Source organism: Anguilla anguilla, chromosome 2 (genome assembly GCF_013347855.1).
Source record: "Anguilla anguilla isolate fAngAng1 chromosome 2, fAngAng1.pri, whole genome shotgun sequence".
NCBI classification, from domain to species: Eukaryota; Metazoa; Chordata; class Actinopteri; order Anguilliformes; family Anguillidae; genus Anguilla; species Anguilla anguilla.
This window is the reverse complement of record NC_049202.1, coordinates 269,680-294,499: the sequence shown is the minus strand read 5'-3', so window position 1 is coordinate 294,499 and position 24,820 is coordinate 269,680. Positions and strand designations below refer to the sequence as shown.

Below are 24,820 nucleotides of genomic sequence, written 5' to 3'. Positions count from 1 at the left end.
GGGCGTGCTGTGCTGCACAGTAGAACATAATGCCCTGTGACAGAGAGGGTCTGAGTGAGTCCAGGTCTGCAGCTGCAGTCTATTCTGTGGCAGCCCAGTATCACACGGAAAAAGCAGCGGCTTCTCTGGGCTGATTTTCCAGCGGGCCTTTCGGGGGATAAACTATTCCTCCCATGGCTGTTTGCCATCTGATTTCTAGTAACAGAATATCCACAATATTCTGTATTTAAGGAAATGTGTTTCCTCTACGTCTCGTGATTTGCTGTGCTCGGTGGCAGCAGTTGCTGTTGAAAATGTGAAAGGTACACTGTGAAAACTGCACTCTGAAAACTGGAGTACATTCAGTTTTTTCCCCTCGACATTCTGTTTAGTACGAGTGATTTTCTGAGCAATGCCACTCAAATCCTCCTGGCAAAAATCGCAACCCATTCATTTGGGTCAGTTTCTGCACTCTGTCAGTAGGACAGCAGTCAGTAGCCTTTACTTAACCCCATTCAGCATAATCCATATCAGTATCACGTTTAACACATTTATATATTTGCCTTAATAGAAAGGGTATAATTCAATCAGAATTCAATGTCCTTGTAACTTATCAGAATTAGATGAGCAGATGAGTCACGAGGCCCTCTAGTGGTAGTGCGCATCTCTGCATCTGATTTGTGCTCCTCTATGACGCCATCGTAAAAACTCTCCGGTCTAGTTAGGTCTATGAGAGTTACAGTGGATCGACTGGATTTGAAATGTCCTCTTCCAGTACATTAATTACTCAATTTGGCTGCCATGCATGGTCACTTAGACTATACTACTTTGTAAACACTACTTTTTCCAGGCAAATTCAACTATTGGCCCACAGCTCTTCCCGCTTAAGCCCCATTTTCACTGCATAAAATGCCTCATCACCAGATATTTCCACCCTTGGTTCCATTCAGTGATTCATCTGCTATTATGAAAGTTGGCTGGGTTAGATTTTTTGTGTGATAATAGGAATGTGAATTATTATTATTATTATTATTATTATTGCATTTGCCACGGGAGCAAATTGTGTGAAGAAACTGCTGACTGAGAATTTTGTAGATTATATAAAGATTATAGACAATGAATCACATATTGTCACATATTCGCCCAGAATGTTTCATAGCGCGTATAAACGTATTTGTCTTGGGACAGAAGTTTTTTTGGAGGATAGCGTGACAGCGGCTTGACCTTTTGGCGCTTCATGAGCAAGTTGGCAAATCAGGCTCGAAACGTTGATTATAAACTCTTTTGTAACCGAACAATACGAGTTAACCCAAATTAACCTACATTAAAAAACCAACTTGAAGATTAAAGCGGCTCGTGTTTTTTACAATCTGTAAACCTACGGAAAGTTAAAAAGTGGTTGTGTCATTCAGGATCACAGCTGACAGCATCTTCTTCTCTGGGATAGGCTACACTAAATAAGCACGAAACACTGATATCCCACTGTCTGATTTGCACCTGAAGCAGTCGAGGAGGGGCTCCGCTCGAGACGCAGCCTTTTTAGAAAGCTGTGATCAAACTCGGGCTACGCGAGATCGGGAATGAAATAAAAAGGATAGTCTGCTGATATTTTTGAATTTTAACATTTTTGCATACGCACATCCTTGAAAATGCAAGGTTTTCTTTTAATCTGATCATGTTAAGCGGACACAATGACATAAGGATAAATAGATTGGTACTGGAAATATTTACAATATTTCATACAGGAAAATTACTATGTCAAGGTTTTAAATTACATTAAATTACTTTTTCAGTATTTTATGGTACATATTTTAAACTGTTGATAATATATATTTTAAGAATAAAACCGAATCTGTCGTCTTCTAACCAGCTCATCTGAAAATGTAAAAATATGCAAGGTAAGAATGACATTTTATTTCAAAAGATTATTTACCGACATTTCTCTAAAAAAATGAGCGCGCATATACATTATATAACGTTGCGATACATACTCGTATACTTTCGGTAGTTCAGAAGTAATGTAGTGTAATGGTAGTTCACGGGTTAATACGAGAATTAAATGTTTTAAATTTGTTTACATGAGCAAACATACATGTGACTGTGTACATGCTACATGTATTTTGTGCAGCTGGGGTAGGGTGAATTTCAGCCGTCTACTGGTGGTGAAAATCTTTCGAATTACTCATTCATGTCTTCAACCTTTTATCTGGCAAATGGGATCTTTGTGCGAAGTGAAGCCGCAGGTTTTCATAAACCTGCAGTTTGTTGCATGGACAAGTCCTCGGACATTTCCGCACCAGAATGCATTTAAAAGCAACATCGGGCAGAAATAAGCGGTGGAAGAGCAGCAAAGCACGTTGGCGTGTTTAATTTTCCACAAGTGATTTTGAGCATTTTAAAATATCCTGCTAAAACATCTGGACAGAAAGAAGGTTCTCTGTGTAATTACAGATCTTGCAGTTAAGAGTAAAGCATGCTTTGTTCTTAAAATTGGCTGCTTTCTAATTTCTTTCCTGAATCTGTAACTCATTTGCAAATTTTGTGATTTATAAGCATGCTAACTGGATAGTATCTATCTCTGTAAAGACCATAGACAAGCTTTTTGTGTCATTTGAAGAGGAAGATAATCAGCTCAAGGGAAAATAGCCGAGTGCCATCAAACAGAAAATAAAGAAGCAGGTTTATGTTTTTTTCCCCCTCTCTTCCACTGCCGCAGGGTCAGCTGTTTCCCCATCTCCCAACATGAGCTCGCTGGACTGGAAGAAGGGGCAAGATGGTTCAGCCTTGCGGGACATGAACAATTACACGTTCTCCTCATACTACCAGCACTCTCTCCCTGTTGCAGTCATATTCATCTTTGCCTACATCTTGCTTTTCTTTTTGTGCATGATTGGTAACTTAGTAGTTTGTTTCATTCTATTAAAGAACAAACAGATGAGGACTGTCACTAACATTTTCATTCTAAATCTGGCAGTAAGTGACCTCCTTGTTGGCATATTTTGCTTGCCCATTACCCTTATGGACAATTTAATAACAGGTAGGTAAAAAAAGGATGTGTATTGGTATAAACACAAACTTTACTGCATCACACTCGGTCACACACAAAGGGAGTCGGGGGCTTAGCAGTGTTGCCCCTACAGTACGGGTAGAGACTGATCTAACCAGCACCATGCTGGCACCAGCAGTGTCCATATGAAGTGGCCTCAGCATTAAGATTAGCATGTGCCAGAGACAGGATTGAGTGAGCAGCATATCTCATTTCTCATCACTACATGGCATCCCTCTGGTTATTTGGATGCCTGTTATCTTGCTGGCATCATCTGGGTCAGTTACACAGTCCCTAGATACAGTAGATGCATAGTTGGAAAATATATAATGACCTTTGCACAGATCTCAGAAATATCATTCTAATACAATCGCAATAAATTACTTTTCAGATAAATTATTTACCTTGTATTAATGAAGGCAGTCACCTTAGAAGCGACCTGAAGTACGGTGTGTTAAATATGTTTTATGACAGTATTGTGGAATATATTTCTCTTCTGGATTTACAGGATGGCCGTTTGATATTTTTATCTGCAAGATGAGTGGCCTAATACAAGGAGCATCTGTGTCCGCATCTGTCTTCACCCTTGTCGCCATCGCAGTGGAAAGGTTCTTTGTTCTCTCTTTTTTATAATAAATCAAATTAATTTGCATACCACATTTTTTCCGACCTACACAGCAGACCCTGGCATACACGCCCACATGAGCTGGCCTAAGGCAAGGGTGAGCACTCGATGGGACAGATGGGAAGAGACCTTGGGGCAGGTTGGGCCAGTCTCAATCACTCATTGTTCATATTAATACATCAACAGCAGCTAGGTGGCAGTCCTGAGGTGGGGGCTGAGACAGTAAGGGGGGGGGGGGGATTTGGGGCACATGCCCTTCCGGCTGTATTGGGAGAATAAATGGAGAGCAGGCACTTAGGGGAGTGCAACAGACAGAAGCAGGGACACAAATTGGGGATTAAGCTAACAAGTGAACCTGATGGGAGTTTTCTACAGCTGCAGTGCTACGCAAGAATCCATGAAGTCATGAGAGGGAAAAAACCCTGCCCTCTTACCAAGAGAGAGAGAGACAACTCTGCCCTCTTACCAAGAGAGAGAGAGACACAACTCTGCCCTCTTACCAAGAGAGAGACACAACTCTGCCCTCTTACCAAGACAGAGACACAACTGTGCCCTCTTACCAAGAGAGAGAGACACAACTGTGCCCTCTTACCAAGAGAGAGAGACACAACCTTGCCCTCTTACCAAGAGAGAGAGACACAACCCTGCCCTCTTACCAAGAGAGAGAGACACAACTCTGCCCTCTTACCAAGAGAGAGAGACACAACCTTGCCCTCTTACCAAGAGAGAGAGACACAACCCTGCCCTCTTACCAAGAGAGAGACAACCAATCTTCAGACCTAGTGCCCGGAATTAAATATACAGTATCCTTGAACAAAATTAAAGGAATAGCAAAATTAAAATAATTAGAAGCATTTACTAATTGTTGTAAGTAGGTGAAAATTTATAAGTGAAGAATGATGCACAGCACCAACGCAGCCCCCCAGAGTTGCATGTCAAAGACAAATCCACAACAGCGAACCGGTGAAAAAAAAAACAGCTTCTTCCCTTCTTGTCTTCTAGGTTCCGATGCATCGTCTACCCATTTCAACAGAAGCTCACCCAGAAACAAGCCTCTGTCACCATCGTGCTCATCTGGATCCTGGCTGTAACCATCATGTGTCCATCTGCAGTGATACTGACCGTCTCCCGGGATGAGACCCATTTCATGGTGGACAGTCAGAACAACACCTATCCGCTCTACACCTGCTGGGAGGCGTGGCCTGAGAAGGAAATGCGAAAGATCTACACCACAGTGCTCTTCTCCCACATCTATCTCGCGCCGGTCACCCTCATCATCATCACGTACGCCTGCATCGCCCTCAAGCTCTTCAGGTCCGCCGCCTCCGTCGGGGACGTCCACGCCGACGACGACAGACACAGGGTCTCCCGGAAGAAGATCAGGGTCATCAACATGCTGATCTTTCTGGCGCTGCTGTTCACGGTCACCTGGCTGCCCCTGTGGACCCTGATGCTCCTGACGGACTACAGCACCCTGACCGCCAGCCAGCTCAACCTGGTGACCGTCTACATCTTCCCTTTCGCCCACTGGCTGGCCTTCTTCAACAGCAGCGTCAACCCCTTCATCTTCGGCTACTTCAACGAGAACTTCAGGCGCGGGTTCCAGGCGGCCTTCAGGTTCCAGCTCTGCTTCCTGAAGATGCGGAGCCATCGCAGAGCGTCAAAGAGAAGGGCTGGTACCTGGACACACAACCGCGTTTCTGTGGAGGCCCAGCCCCACAATTCTGCCTGTCATGAAAACAGGAAGTGGAAAGGTCTACAGGGTGGAAAAAAACGAAATGAGCTTGTGCTGGAAGACCTCGATTAGAGAACCTAATTAATTCTCTATCCAGCCTCTGGCAAGGTTTCAATGTAGAGAAAATGAGAGAATTGTAATTCAGAACAAAACTTGTATTATTTTGAGTGAAATGAATTAAGTTGTACATAATGTTTTGCCATTCTGATCAAAACTAATGTTTGCCGCACAGGCTAATAATATTTTCAAAACCCTAGGAGTGATTTCTGTTTTAATTCACTCCTGCTGAGTAAGCTAGCTCATGACACCTCATTTTCAACTTTTTCGGTGCTTTCTCTTTGAATCTCGCAAATATTATTACTGTAAATATCAAAAATATTCTTCATCATATACAAATCCATGCACTGAAAAATATCAAAAACCCCAGAAAGTGAGCCACCCCTTTAAGGGAAAATTCATCCATAAGTGTATCTGCAGATCATAACACCCAGAGTAGATGCATGTACTGCCCTGATTCACTTCACAAGTTCAACCAATTACTCAGTGATGTTGCAGAGAAGAACTCTACGCTGGTTTAATATGGAATGCTGGAATTGCTGTTCATGCTTGGTATGAACCGTCATTGTCTTTCAATCAACTTCAATCATCATAAACATGAATAACTATATATACAAGTGTGTGAGTACTTATATGCAACAGTATGGCATGTCAGCATGTCAATACAACGATCCTGTCTTTTTAATGTATCTGGAAAGTCAGTCTGTCCTGCATCCCGTCCTTCAATTGTTACGAATGGGATTAATGATCATTTTATCTCTCAATTTCTTGTAACAAGTGAAATATTTCTCACTGACTGGAATACCTTGTCCATGCTGTGACACTTTTTAAAAACTGACAAACAGATTGGTTAGCTACCTAGCCAGCTTTCAAGCTAGCTCACAAAAGCATTGAATTATGAATTAGAGAATGAATAATGCAAGGTTCAGCATGCGGACAGCCAGTCTGTGTGCTGTAGGGCGCACGGAAACAGCCTGTCTTTCTGGAGTTTATCTTCCCTTTGAGTCCTCAGACTTGTGCAATGCATCTTCTTCCTCCTTCCTCTCCCTCAGTTCTTGCCCCGGTTCTTTCTCCTTTGAAAACTGAACATGTGCTTATTGTCAGTAACTGTGAATTGTCTGCGGCTGACTATTCTTTTGGCCATTGTTGATGTTTACACAAAAATATATTTCTATGAACCGGGAATGGTATGTTATTTGTTTCAAAGTTTCCAAGACTAGCTTACCTGCAACACCATCAGTTCCACCTGTTTTTGACTACTGTAGGTCTGGGTAAAATCTGGAGCTCCCTGAACTCCAGAACGGCAACCTACACATAAACAGGCTGCTATTGAAAACACATATTTCCACTTTCTGTAAGGGAAGATCGTTTTTAGTAGAACATTCTCCACTGTTTCCAGCTGTAATGAAAACGTTGAAAACTATTTTACTTAATCCAGTTCAATGAGTACATTTAAATTTGCCAAAAAATCTTGATTTTGCCAGTTTGTATCAACATAGGTTTGTCCCAAAATCGGAACAGCGCTCCATAAGGGACAGAAAGAGGAACGCCTCTCTGAACCGGAGTCTCACACAATACTGACACCTAGTGGGCAACAGAAGGACATTTATGCTAGTTGTCATATATGCCTGGTGAAGTTAATAAATTAATTCGTGCTGCCGCAGCGCTGCCGATCGGCTCATTTATAAACAGCTGCTACAGAGGAACACATTAATCGCGACGATTAGCTTACGCGAGAAGGGGGAGGTACATAATCAGCATGCACAAGGTTTTAAAAGACGCAATATAAAATATGCCACGGTTTGTTTACACTACCAAACGTTCAGTTTTAATGTTTTTTTGTTTTGTTTTTTTTTTACATATGTGATCTATGAAATCTGTTCGTGAGAAATCGTAACTCACCGAAACGCCGGTTTCGTGCTTTTTCCGGTGAACTGGAATATCTGCAAAGACAAACAACAGAAAAGGCATGAAACAGCCATGACACACGTCTAATTACTTAAAGACCTTTTCTGAATACAACTCTTATCATACAAGGTTATCAAGCGTGGAATAACCCTACTTTACAGATTAAGTGTTGCACTGGTATGGGTATGCTATAGGCCTACCATGTCAGCTTTGCCCAGTGGACTCACGTCTACTCGGTCACTTCACACAGAACGACGGTGGGCTTGGTCCCAGGTTTTCTGGGGTAGTAATCACCAACATTTTGGTATGAAAGCCCAGCTGTGGACGTGGAAGCGTTGGCCATCACCATTTCGGACAACTCAAGTCAAAACAGCTTACCCGGCAACGGCGACTGGAAAGGGACAAACCGCAGCGAAGTGGAAACGCGAATCTGTAAAATAAAACACGACCATAACTTCAGCAGGTTAGCATACCTGAGCCCCAAATGACATGCCTCTGTCGTCAGTATTTACCAAAGAAACAGGATGTGCAGTTTGAGAGAGCAATCCGGCTCTCCAGGACCAGGAGTGAGGACCACTGGCTCAAAGACATGCTTTTCATATAGCATTCCATCCTGACTCTCCCCATATAATATCTACTAATTGTTATTATAAATGTCTCAGAAACTCAGTTGTATGATTAGTCACTTGACTGTGCCACTGGAGTGCCTAAGGGAACCCCTGGAGGATAACCATTGAAATGCAAGTTTAAATCCCTGCAGGTCACATGGTGGAGACAAACTGGTGGCCCTACTGGTTTCACTTTGCTAACGCTATCAGGATAAACACAGACAGCCCCAATTACACCCAAAATTACACATGTAGGGGTGCTGACGCTTGTCCAGTTGTCAGTGCTACTCACTTAACTTCTGACACTGCAGACCTGACCAGGTCCTTCACAACCTTTCTGTACTGAAAGCCTGATCAGGTTGTGATAGCTGACATCTGAGAAAGGAATCACAGTCTTCAGTGACTAAACTTTGCATTTATATACCTGTATTTACAGGTACACAGCCAGCCCACACCCCTCCAACCCACCTCAACACACTCCTCTCTGCCATCACCACACCCCACCCCCACATGCTGCATTTTAATCCGGCACCTCTACGGGCAGCCCAGGGGTCTGATCAGCAGGTTTTTCCCCTGAAATGATTCGTGTGACAGAAGTGACAGGACAGGGCTGTACACAGTGTGACTTGCCACAGCACAGCCTGGTGGTGAGGTTCACTGTGGAGGGTTGCCAGGCAACAGGCCAGACATGCCTGTCCAGCACTGCTCCTTCTGTCAATTCATCACTGATGAATGGCCTTGCAGTCAGATGGGCAAGACATTATTAATCAAGTGGACCCAGAGAAACATGAAGAGGGAGACTCTGCTTCTGGCTCTGAGAGGGGATGATGTGAGAACCTCTGTTTCTCAGAGTTCTGTGAAAAGATTTAAACTGTACCATCAAAATAATAATAATAATAATAATAATAATAATAAATTAAATCTAAAATAAAACAAATGTATTGGAAAAACAACAAATCAATCTCACTCTACTGCTAATTTGGTATTCATGTAAATCATCTAGTAAAGTTTTGCTGTGAAAACCAAAATATCTGAGTACCTGCACACAGATCAGGAAGTGACTTCACATGGTAAATTTAATACTGGATTCTCATGATAAAATTAGATATAAAATCAGTCATTTTCACTTCATTTGAAAGAATGAGATGCAATTGGTGACAAAGAAAGGATAATTTCAGGCTGATATTCTTTGATGGGTTTGATGAGATTTAGCCAAAATTCCAGCAATGTGCTTTACAAGCAAACAAATAAGTTACTCATTCTGGTTAATGATTATATTATATAGTTGTATGTCCAATTGGAGGCAAAAATTCAAGCCAACATGAGCACTGACCAAACACAAATCACTGGCTCAGACTTAATAGACCCAATATGATTGCAGGAAAGTAAAATCTGACAAGACATATGCTGGTTGAATTTAATCCAATCTTTCATGAACACCTTCATAAGTTAACAAACCTGAAATAATCTGCAGTTTGACTTGTTCTGTCTCATAGCTATTGCATTTGTCATTAGCTCATTGTGTACTCAAAATCCTGCCCGGGCTCGTATGCATTACGGACTTGTCTTTCCTCAGATGTCGGTCAAGAAATTCGAGCGCGGGCTCTTTCATCTCCTACTTGCGTGTTAGACGTGTTAGATGATAGTTAGATATATTAGAAGGAATTTGCCATGGGCAGGAGTAACCATCTTGAAAACCAAATGCATTCTATAGGCATCTATACTATGTAGAAACTAACACTTCACAACACAAAGAGTTTTATTTGTTTTCGTAATTTAACAACTAATTTCACTCACGTGCAATACCACGTGATTAACAGGCAGTCTTTTTCGTTTACTTTTCGTGTCAGTACTTTACCTTACCGTTAACAACAGTTACGCCTGACAAGGGTTTTTGACGGGACCGCGGTCAGGCCGGCAGAATTTACGTGATCCAATCAGGAGGCGAACAGCACGCTCAAAAGTCCGGCCGCACGCGCACTTCCCCTTTGGCTCCCGCATTCCGTGCGAAACCGCGGCCGTGTCTTTTCATAAACTGAGTGACATCATCATCACGCGGAAGTTGAGCTGAACCAGCGAGGAGTCTTTCCGAGCTGCCACACTGCACACCTTTCGGAAAGAAAGACACATGTAACACGTTTCCAAAAACATGAAAGGGACATCCACAACAAGCAGCCTCTCCAGATACCTCGACGGACAATTCTGTGATTTCAAGAACCGCCTCCGAGAAGAAATAAGCCAATGCGAGCACTTCCAATCTAGCAGGTTGGGACATTTAATATTTTGTTTAAATTGATGTTGCATGCGTGCATAGAACTATTCGGAGCACTGAGGATCGTTCTTATCTAAAGCACAAACAAACGTCCCTTTCGGTATTTTTCTTATAACGCCAAGAAATGCTCAATGCATCAGCTAGAGCTAATATCACACAACGTTCATACTTTCAGGCTACGTTAGCCAGCCTGTCACAATCCGCATTTGTGGCTGTCTCATTTAGGCTCTTTGCAAATATTTGACCTGTAACGTCCATTTTCGCTGGGATTATTTTCGCAACAATGTAAACGGATTTTAGAAGCTTCTAAGGAAAGTGTATTAATACTGATTGGGTGGCAGTTGGCCACTCTACAAAGTTTTCGACTTAATCTCTTTGCGAGATGCTGTAGGCTATAATCTTTTCCGTTTGCTATATTCAAAATTAGTCGACATTAGGTAACATTATGACGGCTCATAAAAAACACCTAGTAAAAAATTCGAGAACTAAACAACTGTGTGCTTTTTACAATGTTTTCTAGCTATGACCTCACGCTGGACGAGACGAGAGACCTGACCGCTGCGCGACTGCACTTTGTGCTACAACTCCCCGAAATACGCCGTCACCTGAAAGATCTGGTGCACCTTATTTTATTAACAAATGACCATACCATTGTACTTAGTGCAGCGTATGCCGTTACACGGAAATATGGCACGTGTCATTTACTCCAGCATTTGGGCTACCTTCGCAAATGAGCTTTTAGGAACTGACTGTCAGTCAAACAAATGAATGGGTGAGCGTTATATCTATAATGGCGTCCTTTGTCCTTTTCCTTATTATTGAACGGAACTTTGCTCTGTTGCGTGCAGGCGAAAGACCGACAGAAGGAATACATATGCAGGAGTCTGGGGATTACTGAAGTGGTCTGCACTGCTGATCTAGCCACTGGAGTAAAGGTGCAGTACAAATGGTGACAGAGCATTCATTATAAGGTCAGGGTTTAATAAGCACACCTCTGCGCTAGAGTACAGGGATGCGACAGCACAGATTCTACACACTCAGCGGGTACCACTGGCGGCAGTCCTGGGCACACCAAGTTTTTGATTGCAGACCAATTTTTGGGGTGAACCAGTCTCGGTCTCTCTCCCCCCACTGACACCCCGTTTTATTTAGCATTTTATTACGTCCATGACATATGCATTTATTGCACACATCACCTCCATGTTTAAATGTGAGGACAGGAACCTGAACTTCTCACTGGCTGTGAGACGCTAAGCCTGTGCCGGCAGTGCTGTTGAGACAGTGCCTCTCGCCTCTCTCTCTGCAGGTTGGGGTGGTGTGCGGGCTGTATGGGGGTGCCATCACTAACCTGGGGAGCCCGGAGCAGACGGAGAAGTGGTACCTGCCCGTTACGGTGAGGTGTGACCGACCTGCTCCACAACACAGAAGCTCTGAGCCCCGGAGTTCCTTACAGAGCCCCAGGGGCTGCTGGGATTTGTAGTTACTCAGTACTTAATCGATCAGTTAAAGCAGCCGGTTGCACAGGTCACCTGGTTTCCTGGCTCTGAAATGGTGCTTGATTATGAAGTGAAATTCAGCCCTGTTGCCCCAAAAGGTGGGGCTGCTGTTTGGGGATTGGGAGTTTTGGGCGCCCCCAATGCTGCGGGTGCTGTTTGGGGTGCCCCCCTGATGCTGCGGGTGCTGTTTTGGGATTGGGAGTTTGGGGCGCCCCCGATGCTGCGGGTGCTGTTTTGGAATTGGGAGTTTGGGGCACTCCCCTGACGCTGTGGGTGCTGTTTGGGGATTGGGAGTTTGGGGCGCCCCCCTGACGCTGTGGGTGCTGTTTTGGGATTGGGAGTTTGGGGCGCCCCCCTGACGCTGTGGGTGCTGTTTTTGGATCCCCCCTGACGCTGCAGGTGCTGTTTTTGGCGCCCCCCTGACTGGTGCTGTTTTCTCGGCAGGAGGGGGAGTTCACGGGGATGTTCGCCATGACAGAGCGAGGACATGGGAGCAACGTACGCGGGATTCTCACGGAGGCGCGATATGACCCTGTGTCACAGGTAGGGCTGTATCATGACATATCGTGATAGCTCACTGAATGTATGACACGGTCCTAAATGTGTGGTTACGCAGAACGTATTGCGTGTAAAAATATAGATGTGATGTCTGGGTGCCCTGGTCTGTGGAGGACGAGTTTGGAGACTGCCCTGCTTTGTTAGCCATGGGACAGAGAGAGGAACGCCTAACCCTAACCCTCAGCGCAGTGAGCCCCACACATAGTTCAGCAGGCTGTGGGCGGAGTCTCGTTCAGCAGGCTGAGAGCTCACGCTGCGGTCTCCTTCCTTTACACTCCTTCAGGAGTTTGTCATAAACATGCCCTGCGAGGACGCCTGGAAGATGTACATCGGGAATGCCATGATGGGGAACTACGCCTGCGTGTTCGCCCAGCTCATCGCCAGCGGGGTGTCCCAAGGTCAGAGTCGTCCCGGCCCGGGGGGGCAGGTGTCCCTCAGTGGACACATAAATGGAGGGTGCTTTAGTTTACCCGTCCCAGCCTGGGAGCGTAAATGGAGGGTGCTTTAGTTTACCCGTCCCAGCCTGGGAGTGTAAATGGAGGGTGCTTTAGTTTACCCGTCCCAGCCTGGGAGCGTAAATGGAGGGTGCTTTAGTTTACCCACCTTCTTCTCTCTGCGGTCCCGCTCTCTCCTCCAGGTCCCCACTGCTTCATTGTGCCCATCAGAGACCAGCAGGGGGCGCTTTATCCAGGGGTGCAGGCCATCGACATGAAGCACAAAGAGGGTGAGAGAGAGAGAGCGCAGGGTCTTCAGTAAATATCTTGTGCTTAAAGTGCAAGCTGTTTAAGTCGGTCAGGATGAGAGGAAAATGATGATAATCGCAGGTAGCTGTGACTCATGCATGCATGCACACCAGTCGGTGGAAAACAGTGATGTAATAAAATGATGTACAGTTGACTGTGCACAATTGCTGTTGTTCAGGTTCAGTGACTTACACTTGCAGTGAAAGACTAAATGGGTAGCAGAAAATAAAACTTAATGAAGTAAAATGAGTGTCTGCCCCTAGTGGTAAGGAGAGCATGGTGCTCAGTAAGCTTGGTAAATCAGGCTCCTGTTTGCCATTAATGTGCTTCTGTTTTGCCCGTCCATAGGCCTGCATGGGGTGGATAATGGAATCTTAGTGTTTAACAACGTCAGGATCCCAAGAGGGAACCTTCTGAGCAAGTGAGCGTGCCCCAAAAACTACTCACAACAGGTCTGTTTTACCCTCTCCCTCAGAACAGATCATCCTGGCCTGGTCCTCCTTTCCCACAGTGTGGAGGTTCTTAAACTCCTTGGTGGTTTTTGTGACACAGAAAGTCTGCCACATTTATAAAGTACCCAGGGGAGACGAGGAGTAAATATAACCCAGGAAAAGTGAATTATTCCCCAGGAAATCGCTAGATTCACGCATACATGAGTCTCACCAGCCCTTACAAAGGCTCATTAGTAAATAGTTGGTGTCAGTGCCTGTTTCCTTGTTTTTCAGCACATTTATCCCTGTGTTTTTTGGGGGAAAATAGATCCAAAATGTCTGCCGTGGTTCTTCGCAGGTTTGGCTGGGTGTCTCCGGACGGGGCGTACCACTCTCCCATCCAGAGTAAGAGCCAGCGCTTCAAGGCCATGCTGGCGGCCCTCACCCCCACCCGCCTGGGCCTCACCGTGCAGGCCATGGCTGCCATGAAAGTGAGCCCCACCCCCAACTGGCTCATCATTACATCACAGGCATTTAGCCCCACCCCCAACTGGCTCATCATTACATCACAGGCATTTAGCCCCACCCCTAACTGGCTCATCATTACATCACAGGCATTTAGCCCCACCTTGATGATCTCCGTGGTGACTGTCTCTGCTCACCCTGATAATCACCATGGCGACCGTCTCTGCTCACCCTGATGATCGCCGTGGTGACTACTGAACCTTGTTCTCTCCTTTCCCTTGCAGTTGGGCCTGATCATTGCAGTGCGCTACAGTCACAGGTACAGTACACCACCTCTCTGACCCGTGCGACCTCTCTATGACCCCTGTCTGACCCCTGTGACCTGTCTGACCCCTGTGTGACCTCTCTCTGACCCCTGTCTGACCTTCCCATTACCCCTCCTGACAGTCCTTTAATTTTCTTCCCCGCCCCATCGCAGTTCACCCCACCCTACCTGAGCCACATACCTTATGTGCAGTCCTACAGATCACTGCCTCAGTCCTCCATGTTTGCCACTATTTACAACAGCGGTATTCTCCTTCCATATGGCTGTTCATCTGACTGGCAGTGTCTCCAGGGCAGGAGGGTAACACTTGTGTCTCCTCTCAGTCGCAGGCAGTTTGGGCCAACGGACCAGGAGGAGGTGAAGATCATCGAGCACCAGACCCAGTACCTGCGGCTAATGCCTCACCTGGCCGCCGCCCTGGCTCTCACCTTCACCACCAGGTACCGGCGCCTCACCTGAGCCTGACAGTCTGCACACGAGCGCCCACCGGGCCTCAGTCGCAGGGGTGGGCAGCTGATTAATAACGCAGCTAATTAATGTCCAATGTCAAACAGTTATATTAAATAAGTACATTAATCCTTTAGAAACCCCACAGACTGTGATGCACATGCTGAGGTGCTCACATATCACCTCTCCCAGTTTTTCATGTTGGACATTTTTGTTTGAGTGACAGCTTTGGGTTCTTTAGCTGAATGTGACCTGCAGGATCTGTGAGAATTCTGCTGTGTACTGACTGTGGGGATGACTTCACTGGGGAAGCACTGGATGTTTTAAAATAACCACGAATCGTGACATTGGTGTGTGTGGCTGGCTAGTCGGAAGAACCTTCAGTGACTGACAAATGTAGTTGTACGGTATTACCTTTCTCACCACTAGATGGCGATGATGTTAGTTTCTCATTCTTTTCGAAGAAAGGGATGCTTTGGTGCTTAAGTTAGTTTGTTTTCTTCAGAGATGGCATGAACAGGTGTTCTGTGGTGAAAGAAAACAAACACACAAATAAAAACAGGGAACCAGCGTGTGTGTGTGTGTGAGTATGAGTGTGATTGAGCTGTATTAATGAGCAGATTAACTCTTGGGGCAATAGGGCTGTTCAGCACCCTGGACATCCGCTGTGGTCAACGATGAAGAGTACCCCACTCTACCTCTACCCTAACGCTGTTCATCTCTACCCCAGCGCTGACCATCTCTACCCCAACACTGACCATCTCCACCCTAACACTGACCATCTCTACCCTAACGCTGACCATCTCTACCCTAACGCTGATCATCTCTACCCCAACGCTGACCATCTCTACCCTAACGCTGTTCATCTCTACCCTAACACTGACCATCTCTACCCCAACGCTGTTCATCTCTACCTTAGGGTGTGAATGCTGTCCATCTCTACCTTAGGGTGTGAATGCTGTCCATCTCTACCTTAGGGTGTGAACGCTGTCCATCTCTACCTTAGGGTGTGAACGCTGGGTATTTTAAACGGTGTATGTGCTGCAGTCACGTCTCCTTTCTAAATGCACCCTTCAGGCCTCTGGGCCAGATCCTGTGCCAGAGCCCAGCTGCGTAGTTCATTAAACTAACTCTTCAGGCTGTTTTTTTTCTCTCAGCGTATTTTTAGTTCGGTCTGGAGCTCAGACGAAGGCGGGGGAATATACGGTGGTTATTTGCATATCCGCGCAGCATGTTTGGTGACTCAGGTGGCGATTGTGCAGAACTATCTGGTAATACTGTGAAACGCTGCCGTTTTCTCTGGATGTGATGGTTTATGACATTATGCAGAAAAGGGTTAAAATTAGCCAGCGCCGCACTTCTGCTTTCTGATTCAGTGTGCGTGAGTGTGTGTGTCTCCCGCAGTGTCGCGGCTGCAGAGGCGGCACAGGGCCTTCTGGGAAACGGTGTGTGATTTCCCGCCAGCTGGGCTGACCCCGCGTCTCTGCCGCCCCCCGTCCCCCGCGGCTCAGAGCGTGGCTGTTTATGGTTCCGTCTCACTGCACCGAAAACAACAACAGGCCAAGCCGTGCCAAAGCCCCCGTCCGTTTGATTATTTACTGCCATCGACGCCTCGGTACATCTGCTCTGCCCTGATTTTACACCAGGCCGGCCAGCGAAGAAGGGGCTCCCCCCAGAGATTTCTTCCCTTTGAGGAGCTTCTTCTTGTCACTGTTTGTATTTTTCTCCCCTGGGGGAGTTTTTACCGCATGGATTTTGGGGGGGCGGGGGGTGTACAGGCCTGGTTTCTACCCAGTTTTCCTTCTGTTTCTATTTAAAGTGTCTTTGTGACATTTCTCAGTAAAAAAGTGACCATTAAAATGAATTCAATTTAATTTATTTACAGTATAGACTCATTAACTATTAAATAAGACAACAAATTCCAGGTTTGCAGTTTGTGGCCCCCTGCAGGTTTGTGGTCTGTCGCCCCCTGCAGGTTTGCGGTTTGTGGCCCCTGCAGGTTTGCAGTTTGTGTTCCCCTGGAAGTTTGTGGTTTGTGGCCCCCTGCAGATTTGCCGTTTGTCGCCCCCTGCAGGTTCGCAGCGGCGGTGCTGGACGAGGCCCGGTTCCTCGGCACGGATCTGATGAGCAGCCGAAGTCTGCAGGCACTGATCACCGGGCTGAAGGCCTACAGCACCTGGGAGAACCTGGCCTGCCTGCAGGACTGCCGCGAGTGCACCGGGGGAATGGTGCGTCCTGATTGGATTACTCACTACCACTGGCCAATCACAGTGCATTTCCCTTGGCGTGACTAGGCTAGAGCAGAGACTTCTCACTTTTCCTGTTTTTTGTGGTTTTTGCTTTTTTACATGAAATCTCCCTTAACACGTTTACACTGCATACATGAGAGCATGTGCCAAGCAAATAATGTAAATAACACACATAATATTCTTTAGAAACTGCAGAATCCACCTACTTGGTCTGAGAGGAATCTTCACGCTGCTCCACCCAACTGAACGCCCCCTGTAATATCACAGACAGGAAGTCAGGTCACTGAACATACACCCTGTAATATCACAGACAGGAAGTCAGGTCACTGAACACACATCCTGTAATATCACAGACAGGAAGTCAGACTCAAAGGTCCCTGTGCTCTAATGTCCCTGTGCTCTAATGTTCCTGAGCTCTAATGTTCCTGTGCTCTAGTGTTCCTGAGCTCTAATGTTCCTGTGCTAATGTCCCTGTGCTCTAATGTTCCTGAGCTCTAATGTTCCTGTGCTAATGTCCCTGTGCTCTAATGTTCCTGTGCTAATGTCCCTGTGCTCTAATGTTCCTGTGCTAGTGTTCCTGTGCTCTAATGTTCCTGTGCTAGTGTTCCTGTGCTCTAGTGTTCCTGTGCTCTAGTGTTCCTGTGCTAGTGTTCCTGAGCTCTAATGTTCCTGTGCTAGTGTTCCTGTGCTCTAGTGTTCCTGTACTAGTGTTCCTGAGCTCTAATGTTCCTGTGCTAGTGTTCCTGTGCTCTAGTGTTCCTGTGCTCTAATGTCCCTGAGCTCTAATGTTCCTGTGCTAGTGTTCCTGTATTCCCCAGCTCTCCTGAGGCAGGCTGGGTAACTGCTCTTCCTGTTCGGTGTTTCCTGCTTCAGGGCTATATGATGGAGAACCGCATCCCTTCACTCAAGTGCGACTCGGACGTCTTCGTCACATTTGAGGGGGACAATGTGGTGATGCTGCAGGTAAAGCGCTCAAATCCGCACCCCTCCCTCCCTCAAGGGAGCATGCGCATGGAACATACACAGAATTAAAAAACAAAAACAACGGCAACTAACATACTCATTTTCATGTCCAACTGTTTTAAGGTTTTGGGGTTGCTAACTTGCCTGCAAGGCCAAGTTAATTTCCTGTAACGCAAGCTATGTAGCTTATTCTTCTGCCTAGTTGGCTTTGCAGAGGTTGGGTCTGAATATTGTTCACTGTGTGAACTAAACTGTGTTCTTGGCTAGAAATAGCTGTACAAAATAAGTATTGTACCTTACTGAACCTGTGTTTAGCAGTTGTCTATGACAATGAAATGCACTTTTTGTACGTCGCTTTGGATAAAAGCGTCTGCCAAATAAATGTAATGTAATGTCTATGTTGCATTCTGTTGTACACAGGAGTTCTAATATGAGTTATGAAATTATGTTAAAACAGTAAACAGGTTTTTTTCAGGACACGATGTTTGATGTCACTTGCTGAAAGTGAATGTCAGGCCGGTCAGCTTACGTGTGGATATTTCCCATGAACTGAGGAGCCAGTGTTCTTCACACGCTGCGGATCAGAGCAGAGCTCAGTCTCCTCGGCGTCTGCTGCAGACCCACTGTGTTTGCAGTAACGTGCAGAATCACCGGCCTGCTGGTTCTAATTAGATGAGTGATAATCCTTCATTGGACATGTAAACAGTCTGGCTTTTCATGACCTTGCCACTGGAGGCAAAAATATTAAAATATTTAAGTGGTTTTACGCATTATGATGCATTATGATCCCGAAAGCCCAAGGTGAAGCACCCAAATCCGCCCCAGTCCCACTCTGAGAGCCGAGGGCCCTGCTGACATCAGGCCTGGTGATGCAGCGCCGGCTCACAGGTGCTTCTTGGGGGATTAGGTTCTAAAAACACCAAATAAAATCAGGGGAAATACCTACATACAGCTGAGAATAATGATATGCACAAAAGCATCAGTGCACTTGCAGCATAGACCTATTTACCATACCAGTTAATGGCTCGTCTGTGTTTTTACTTAATTATGGGATAATATTCAGAACTAGATTGCAATCAAACTGGGGTTCATACTGTAACCCAGTTTTAATGTACAAGCCACTGATGCAAACGGCACATGATAATATTTTGTTTATATTGAATTTGAGAACATTTATTTTGGCTCCATTCAAAAGAAAAAACATATTTTTACCCCTCTTGTGCAAATGAAAAGCTGATTTATGTGTGTAAAAAACAGAAGTGTGACACAGCCTGGCTGGCAGCACACACTGCAGAGCGTTAATGTAGAAACTAAAGCTTCTTCTTTCCTAAACGCTGTTACTGGGTAGAGTCTGTGTGAGGTCAGGCCAGGACACAAAACAGCTGGAGTCAGAATGACTCACCAAACAGCCTCACTCCTCATCCACATCACAAATGACCAAAAGGGACGAGGTGGTCTACAGAGAGGAGTCATTTTGCCCAGGAGGTTTGGGACTCAAACAGTGTCCCACCTATAATGAGAAGGGGCGGGGGGGGAGGGGTGTCCCACCTATGATGAGAAGGGGGGGGGGGGGTGTCCCACCTATAATGAGAAGGACATTAATGCTCCCCTGTACAGTAAAAGGGCCCGGGCTGTCCTCTGCTCCTCCTGATTTAAATTAAAGGGTGGGGGGGGTATATGGTGCAGTTTTGCTGGTTAGAGGTCGGGTCAGATGGACCTGGTACTCTCCCATAGAGCCATAAGCACAGGAGGTTCAGGGGCAGTCCTGCCACCTTCCCATGTTGCATTATGGGATTGTGTCGCCCTGCTCCTGCTGCATTGTTGAGTCACCAGATTAAATGTTTTCCCAAGGATGGGGAGCTGAGATTTAAATACTGGGGACTAAAGCAGAGTCAGTGCTGGGAGGGTTAGGGTGGCAGAGTCAGTGCTGGGAGGGTTAGGGTGGCAGAGTCAGTGCTGGGAGGGTTAGGGTGGCAGAGTCAATGCTGGGGACTAAAGCAGAGTCAGTGCTGGGAGGGTTAGGGATGGGGATGGGGATGGGGAGCTGAGATTTAAATACTGGGGACTAAAGCAGAGTCAATCCTGGGAGGGTTAGGGTGGCAGAGTCAGTGCTGGGGACTAAAGCAGAGTTAATGCTGGGAGGGTTAGGGTGGCAGAGTCAGTGCTGGGGACTAAAGCAGAGATAATGCTGGGAGGGTTAGGGTGGCAGAGTCAGTGCTGGGAGGGTTAGGGATGGGGATGGGGAGCTGAGATTTAAATACTGGGGACTAAAGCAGAGTCAATGCTGGGAGGGTTAGGGTGGCAGAGTCAATGCTGGGAGGGTTAGGGTGGCTGTTAATCAGTAGGTGCTTGGACTTCATAATAAAAGTGTTATAACATAATTTTTAGTTAATCAAATTTGCAAAAATATGCTGTGTTGAATTGTCATTTTCACATTTCCTAAGGCAGTGCTTCTTAAACTATGGGTCGGGACCCAAAATGGGTGGTGGAAGTGTATGAGGTGGGTCCCGGAATGAGTCTGTAGTCTACCTGTCCCTGAAAGGTACTAAATTCCTAATTTGGGTCCTGATATTAAAAAGTTAGGAACCAGTGCTCTAAGGCAAGAAAACGAACAAAAACTGTCCATTTAAAGCTCTTACCTGCAGAGGTTGGGGTGTGAAACGGGGGTTCTGTGTCTCCTGGTCCAGTTTGGGGTGTGAAACGGGGGGTCTCTGTGTCTCCTGGTCCAGTTTGGGGTGTGAAACGGGGGGTCTGTGTCTTCAGGTGGTGGTGAGGGAGCTGCTGACTCAGTACACCAGGCAGTTTGAGTCCAGTGCCGTTTTTGGACTCCTGAAGCACTGGACCAGCTCAGCCTCCGACAGCCTCAGAACCAGGTCAGAAGCAGTGTAGAACCAGGGTACAGCTGCAGGTCAGAACCTGTACACTTAGAAGGAAGTATTTGACCAATATCTTTGTGTGTGTGTGTGCGTGTATGTGTATGTGTATGTGCGTATGTGTGCGTGTGCGTGTGCGTGTGCGTGTGCGTCTCTGTGGCAGTTTCCTGGGGTTCAGCGCAGATAAAGTCGGGGACCTGGCCTTCCTGCTGAAGGCGGTGAGCTACAGGGAGAGGGTTCTACAGCGCTCTCTGGCTGCCAGGCTCTACTGCAAGGTGAGCCTTCCCAACGGGACACCCCCAAATCAGGGGCTCCCCAAACTCCTGAGAGATCTGCAGTAAGACTCCTGAGAAAGTCAGGCCAGTTCAGTCCCTGTGACTGAGTCCCTGTGACTGACTCCCTGTGACTGAGTCCCTGTGTTTTCCACTGCAGGTTCAGAAGAATAAGGTTGAGTTTTTCTGGGCCTGGAACTCCTGCCTGCATCATGTGACCAGCCTGGCCCTGGCACACATACACAGAGGTGACTGACAGCAGCGACGTAACGTGCGCTTATGAACGTTAGGGGTGTGGGGTACGGGGCATGGGGTACAGGGCCCATTATAATTCAGGAAAACAGAAGAGGTCAGACTGTGTGTGTGCGTGTGCGTGTGTGTGCATATGCTCTCGTCTTTTCTCCCTGCAGTCACCCTGGAGCAGTTTGCATCAGCAGTCCAGGCCTGCAAAGTGAAGGCTGATCAGGCCCTGCTGACAAAGGTACACCTGCAATAAGGTTTCCACACACACACACACACACACACTACTCAAATGAATAATGTAAAAAGCAGTCCCAGTGTGTGTGTGGGTGAGTAGGTAACTGTGCCCCTGTGTGTGTGTGTGTGTGTGTGTGTGTGGGGGAAGGGGGGGGCAGGGTAGGCAGGTGACTGGGCCCCAGTGTGTGTATGTGTGTGTGTGTGTGTGTGTGTGTGGCGGGGGGGGATAGGCATGTGACTGGGCTCCAGCATCGCTGCTGCATTTCTGAATGCCTTTTCGTTTCTGTGCAGTTCTGCCTCCTGCATGGCACCAGCCTGGTGTACCAGGAGAGAGCCTGGTACCTGGAGCACAGGTACCTCACACCCTCCACCAGCAGGACGATCCGCACACAGGTGAGACCCTACCTCACACACAGGTGAGACCTCACCTCACACACAGGTGAGACCTTACCAAATGCACAGGTGAGACCTCACCTCACACACAAGTGAGACCTCACCTCACACACAGGGGAGACCTCTCCTCACACACAAGTGAGACCTCACCTCACACACAGGGGAGACCTCACCTCACACACATGTGAGACCTTACCCAATGCACAGGTGAGACTACAACAAACCTCATTCATAGATAAGACCCTACCCTAGCACGTGTGCTAGTCAAGGCATTGGTGAATCTGTTGTTCATACATATTTTTTTCTGGGCTTTGGAGATTAACAGCATGATAAACACAGAGCCCACGGTGCTCAGCACTTGAAAATAAGACTTTTGAAAGCAGTAGAATTTTTAGTCATTTTCAGCAGTATTTTTAACTGCCAGTAGATGGCACTGCTGTTAATTGTGTTCAGTAATAATTTCAGTAGGATGGAAGATCATTTGTTAATTTGTTTTGTGTCCTTTATTACTTCTTACTCTAGGACCCAAATATTAATTGCACAAGTAGACGGTGAAGTTTGGGGAAACAAGACTAGTACTGAGATTTTTAAAAGTTTAAAAGTTAAAACAAATGTTCAAAAATGTTTAAATGTAAGAAAAGCCAGTTTCCTTGTTTTGAGGATTTGGCTAAAATTGATGTCCTTGACCTGTTTGTTATCTGTGTAACTGGAAGCAGCTCTCTTCCACAATGTTATTTACATGCTTTGAAGACTGATTTACAAAACTGAGGACTTCAAGTGTTACACCTCAACTCTAGAAAATGGAACGAGATCTTAAGCATGACGTGCACCTTTCCACGTGAATTTGGGCCGTCCCAGCTAGATTTGGGCTGGATTTGCCTGCTAATTAAGAATCCCTTAAAGAGCAAAGTAAGCACACTTATAGTAACTGAGTTTGAGGTCGGTGGTAATGGGGGCTACGGTGTTCTCTGATTGGACTGCAGGGGGCCATGTGGTGCACCCCTGGGTGTGGTCAGTATTACGCACTGTCTCCATGGTAATGATTAGGGCTCTGTGTGGCTTACCAAGGCCAAACTGCTCTTATCCTTTTGTTTGAAGCCTTTTGATGTTTTCACACTAAATCCCAGCCCTCAGTAAGATTACCGTCTGCCACACGGTTTCATCAGGAATGCAGATGCAATGCAGTTGAGGCCTGTTCAGCGAAGGCACAAACACAGCTGCTTATATAGTCAAACTTCTGACAGTTTTATTGCAGAAACGGAAGTACACTGTTTTCAGGGTTCACCGTCTGACACTTCTTTAACCTTCATAATCCAGAGCCGGAGCTACTTTTGATTCATATTTTAATGCTGTAGACGGGGACCGGTACAGTCTACCTCTGAAAAATATTTAAGTAATGTTTTATGTCTTTGTACAAGAAAGGGCAGTGGATTGGCAAATGTGAAGAAAGTATCAATTCATGTGTGAAAAATGATTTTTATCATTGCATAAAAATATATTACTGGTATAGTGTCTGTTTCACATAAACAGCATTAGTAGGAGTCACACTGAAATCTGCCTGAGGAGGAATGTTCAGGGCTAGTACTTATCCACACTTTAGGTCGGGTAATTGAGTATTCTGTGACCAATTAAATGTGTGCCTGCCCTAGTATAACTCAGCTGCGTGTCTGATTGGCCAAAGTGCACTGATGGGCAGGCTGATCATTTATGATCATTACATAATGTTCATATTTGAGAAATGATCCATAATTATGGAAGCAGTGTTTAGAGTGTGTGGGCAGGTCACTGATTGGTTCATTAAAGAATGTTAAACTCTTGTATTTCAGCTGCTGGAGCTGTGTAAGTCGGTGAAGGACGAGGCTTTGAAAGTCGTTTCCGACTTCAACATTCCGTCGTGCTGCATCCAGGCCCCTATCGCTGGAGTAGCCAATCCCAGAGCAGAATGGGGCTTCTACCCCACCCCCCAACAGCCCACGCAGGGCCTCCCCAAGACCCCATCTAAACTCTGAGACCACCCCCCCCAGACCCTGCCTAAACTCTGAGACCACGCCCCCAGACCCTGCCTAAACTCTGAGACCACCCCCCCAGACCCTGCCTAAACTCTGAGACCACCCCCCCAGACCCTGCCTAAACTCTGAGACCACCCCCCCCCAGACCCTGCCTAAACTCTGAGACCACCCCCCCCCCAGACCCTGCCTAAACTCTGAGACCACCCCCCCAGACCCTGCCTAAACTCTGAGACCAACCCCCCCCAGACCCTGCCTAAACTCTGAGACCACCCCCCCCCCCCAGACCCTGCCTAAACTCTGAGACCACCCCCCCCCCAGACCCTGCCTAAACTCTGAGACCACCCCCCCAGACCCTGCCTAAACTCTGAGATCCACCCCCCCACCCCCCCAGGCCCCGTCTAAACTCTGACAGAGCCGCCCCCCCCCCCAAACACTGTCTAAACCTTGAGACACCCCCCCCCCCCCCCCCAAACTATGAGATTCCACCTTTGACTTTCTGCCCTCCCTCCTCACCTCACCTCCCCCAGCACACAAACCCCACAGCATCTCTCTTGGTCCACAGGCCGTCTCTGTGAAGGACACTCAAGGAAGGGAGGGTTTTTTCCCTGCTGGATTCTTTAGCCGCGTTTCCACCAAAAGCACCCGGAACTTTTAGTCCCAGGAACTACTTTTCAAGGAACTAAAAGGTTCCTTCCTTTGAGTTCCTCAAAAGGTTCCTAGTTCTGGGGTATAGTTCCTGCGGTGGAAACGCGGCTTTTGTCAGAGTTCTGTGTCCAGTTAGGTGTTGTGGTTTCTTAGTTGCAATGACTGATGGGATGTGTAAGAAATGCCTCTACATTGCATTGACAGATGGGACATGTAGAGAATATGTCTGCACTGCAGTGGCTCT

The 24,820-nt window shown here is 46.6% G+C and overlaps 2 protein-coding genes and 1 long non-coding RNA gene across 9 annotated transcripts; 2 read left to right on the top strand and 1 right to left on the bottom strand.

Moving 5' to 3' along the window:
• Positions 1 to 1,481: 1,481 nt before the first annotated feature.
• Positions 1,482 to 6,514, top strand: LOC118220625 (neuropeptide FF receptor 1-like). Of its 2 annotated transcripts, XM_035404617.1 has the most exons (5): positions 1,482 to 1,877; positions 2,696 to 3,016; positions 3,534 to 3,633; positions 4,653 to 5,283; positions 6,441 to 6,514. In XM_035404617.1, the coding sequence occupies exons 1-5, from the start codon at positions 1,871 to 1,873 to the stop codon at positions 6,444 to 6,446; spliced, it is 1,065 nt and encodes a 354-aa protein (XP_035260508.1). In that variant the 5' UTR covers positions 1,482 to 1,870; the 3' UTR covers positions 6,447 to 6,514. The 2 variants fall into 2 exon arrangements, with proteins under 2 accessions (XP_035260508.1, XP_035260507.1); XM_035404616.1 differs by lacking the exon at positions 6,441 to 6,514 and having other exon boundaries at positions 4,653 to 6,052.
• On the bottom strand, positions 5,932 to 20,663 carry LOC118220628. 6 transcript variants are annotated; one of them, XR_004763985.1, is made up of 10 exons: positions 20,547 to 20,663; positions 17,151 to 17,197; positions 15,110 to 15,220; positions 14,430 to 14,761; positions 12,888 to 12,965; positions 7,729 to 7,780; positions 7,551 to 7,628; positions 7,345 to 7,385; positions 6,668 to 6,750; positions 5,932 to 6,524 (listed from the first exon to the last, which is right to left on the bottom strand). It is a non-coding gene; the product is annotated as an uncharacterized LOC118220628 (long non-coding RNA). The 6 variants fall into 6 exon arrangements; XR_004763982.1 differs by lacking the exon at positions 20,547 to 20,663 and adding an exon at positions 18,437 to 18,522; XR_004763983.1 differs by lacking the exons at positions 14,430 to 14,761; positions 20,547 to 20,663 and adding an exon at positions 18,437 to 18,522.
• Positions 9,973 to 24,188, top strand: acoxl (acyl-CoA oxidase-like). Its single transcript, XM_035404611.1, has 19 exons — positions 9,973 to 10,223; positions 10,751 to 10,847; positions 11,079 to 11,165; positions 11,537 to 11,623; positions 12,171 to 12,269; positions 12,568 to 12,682; positions 12,922 to 13,008; positions 13,376 to 13,448; positions 13,817 to 13,949; positions 14,208 to 14,242; positions 14,572 to 14,688; positions 16,770 to 16,923; positions 17,818 to 17,907; positions 20,671 to 20,780; positions 20,944 to 21,055; positions 21,213 to 21,300; positions 21,463 to 21,533; positions 21,821 to 21,922; positions 23,749 to 24,188. The coding sequence occupies exons 1-19, from the start codon at positions 10,108 to 10,110 to the stop codon at positions 23,929 to 23,931; spliced, it is 1,956 nt and encodes a 651-aa protein (XP_035260502.1). The 5' UTR covers positions 9,973 to 10,107; the 3' UTR covers positions 23,932 to 24,188.
• The last annotated feature ends 632 nt before the right edge of the window (positions 24,189 to 24,820 follow it).

What these genes read in the sequence shown, in the direction of transcription:
- LOC118220625 (XM_035404616.1), top strand. An exon ending in TATGGACAATTTAATAACAG is followed by an intron (nt 3,017 to 3,533) that starts GTAGGTAAAAAA and finishes CTGGATTTACAG; the next exon opens with GATGGCCGTTTGATATTTTT. An exon ending in GTCGCCATCGCAGTGGAAAG is followed by an intron (nt 3,634 to 4,652) that starts GTTCTTTGTTCT and finishes CTTGTCTTCTAG; the next exon opens with GTTCCGATGCATCGTCTACC.
- acoxl (XM_035404611.1), top strand. Translation starts at nt 10,108, where the DNA reads ATGAAAGGGACATCCACAACAAGCAGCCTCTCCAGATACCTCGACGGA. An exon ending in CGCCAGCGGGGTGTCCCAAG is followed by an intron (nt 12,683 to 12,921) that starts GTCAGAGTCGTC and finishes TCTCTCCTCCAG; the next exon opens with GTCCCCACTGCTTCATTGTG. An exon ending in GCAGGACGATCCGCACACAG is followed by an intron (nt 21,923 to 23,748) that starts GTGAGACCCTAC and finishes CTTGTATTTCAG; the next exon opens with CTGCTGGAGCTGTGTAAGTC.